At 38.4% G+C, this 2259-nt stretch overlaps 1 protein-coding gene across 1 annotated transcript; it reads right to left on the bottom strand.

Annotated features, from left to right (window-relative positions):
- Window positions 1-722: 722 nt before the first annotated feature.
- LOC149188212 (uncharacterized) lies at window positions 723-2216 on the bottom strand. The gene is made up of 3 exons (XM_089412957.1): window positions 1656-2216; window positions 1336-1542; window positions 723-1199 (listed from the first exon to the last, which is right to left on the bottom strand). Exons 1-3 carry the CDS (start codon window positions 2112-2114, stop codon window positions 831-833), a joined length of 1035 nt encoding a protein of 344 aa, XP_089269083.1. The 5' UTR covers window positions 2115-2216; the 3' UTR covers window positions 723-830.
- Between the last annotated feature and the right edge of the window lie 43 nt (window positions 2217-2259).

Raw genomic sequence — 2259 nt, 5'->3', positions numbered from 1 at the left:
AATAGGCGTTGAATACGAATAAGAGAGGGGTGTTACCATTAGTATTTGATACTGTACTTCAATGATTGAACTAAAGGATACATAAGAGGTATATGACAGAAAATGCAGCTGGTATTAAGTACCCAACGTTGAACCTTAAGCTCAAAACTCTTTGCTAATCTAATTGAAATTCATAGCCTTCATTCAGCCCTCTCCAAAGTATTTGATAGAAAGCAGTCAGCATAGTCATTCAGATCAAACAGTAGTAAAAAAAATGTTTCAAGTGGATATGAAGTCAATTCAACTGATACAAGAGTTCAAAATATTAGTAGCCCGCTTCATTTTCATTGAGTTGCCAATAGTTACAACAACATTTTCCAGTTGCAGGATCAGATCAATCTCTATTTTTACCTAGCTTTACATGCTACTTCTCAAGGGCGGAATGACCTTTTGTGCTTTTCAGGCATGCAGATATAAATTAGAACATCACCTGTAATTTTTTTCTCCTTTTCCAAAAAAGCCTTGTCTTCCTCAACAAAAAGAGGATATACTCCTGCCGTTAAACAATAAGGAGCTTTGTTTCTTTTCATTCCAGTAGAAAATAAATGCCCAAAGGAAGAGTAACTACAGGTATAACAGTAGCATGAAGATGGTAATCCGAACCATCAAAACATTCATCAGAGTTGTTTATTTTCAGCCCAACAGAAACTAAAATGCCCAGAAGAAGAGTTCTTATGTTCAAATAATAATAAAGACAGATATAACAATACCATGAAGATGGTATTCCAAGCTTCCAGCAGATATGAACTCGTAGACCAGAGAAAGTCACATCCTACAGAGGATAAAATGTGTCAATCTGTACGCACAATGACATCCGAACTATCCAACAGGAAGCTGCTGTGTACATGGAAATCTCGCAAACTGTATGTAACGTCGGCAACGTCTTCGAGATACTTTTCATACGTGAGTCCTGTTAAGGATGGACACAGTTCGAGCAGTAAACTGTCCTTTAGGATGCATTTGTATTGAACATTTGCGTCGGTTTGGATTGTGCAATTTAATTGCAAACTGCGTCGATATGTAGTTAGCTGTTTGCATGTGGAACAGTTAAGTTGGTCCATGATAACTGTTCCAAACGTATCGGCGGGCAGAGAGCAATTGTTACAGATTATAACAAAGGGTTCTGTATGTATGTTTGCTATAGTGAGCATTCCTTTAACCTGGTCCATGTTTCAGTACAAGCCTAGCGTTAGATATTGTAATAAAAATACTAAGAGGATGTTAAATGAACGTGCGTAATTTAGGAGAACAGGAAATAAAGATTTATAATATATATTCTGTGGAGTATGAGAGGACCTTTGTTGTTGAGGCAGGTAGTTTTCTCAGGTCTGCAAGTACCCTGTCTGAAGTAACGGCTGTAATGAATGTAGATTTGCAAGTGCGTAACGACCCACGTTCTTTGCCTCGGGCAAGATTTCGAAACAGCACCATTGGTGCTTCTTGTTTCAAAATTTGTTGTTGGATTGATTTGAAAATTGGCTTAAATGTACTAAAAAGATGCACCTGCGTTGCAAAATGTACTAGTGTTAAATGTAATTGCTTTTAAGTAAATGGTTACTTAAAATGTATAGATGATTTAAATGTTAAAAAGAATAAATGGTTGAATTTGTATATACCGTGGCTTTGTCTTTTTGAGCTGGGCCGTCCTTGATAGTTAGGACATATTGACCAGCTATTTCTTTCGCTGTTGTTACAAGGCCGGCAACTGTGCCGATTGCAAACGCAGCTGTTGTGCTGGTGAGCTGGTTAATAGTCGTCGTGGGAACAAATCTGTATTCCGTACAGATAGGTGGAATTGGTTCCAAGATGGTCTTCCCATGCAAAACAAGTATACACGGACAGTCTCCATGGTCGTAAACTGTCTTGGCAGAGACCTTGAAATCTGTAATACAGATTCCCTGGCCCACTACAAGTTTCGCTTCAGTAGCAGGAATCAGGCTGTGTGGCACATTTAGCGTAATTGTCATATGCCCTCTGCTGTCCACTAGGTCAGCACGTAACAATTCAATTCCGTGGGCTTCGTCGACCAGTGTTTTGTATATTACTAGAACCTGGCCGTGAAAAGTTGTTCCCATTTTCAGCCCTTTTAACTCCTGTATTGTGATTGTTCTGCATAATTGATGCTTGGCTGCTATCTCAGATGTACTTTCCTGTTTCTGCCTGTAGAACAATATTAAAGAATCTGAATTAACATTATGTTTGTACTACAAAACTTGATGT

Source organism: Pinus tabuliformis, chromosome 3_1 (genome assembly GCF_031772625.1).
Source record: "Pinus tabuliformis cultivar Carrire ecotype Pingquan chromosome 3_1, CPIR1, whole genome shotgun sequence".
Lineage (NCBI taxonomy): Eukaryota > Viridiplantae > Streptophyta > Pinopsida > Pinales > Pinaceae > Pinus > Pinus tabuliformis.
Note: the sequence above shows the minus strand (reverse complement) of the source record. Positions and strands in the feature narration are given on the sequence as shown.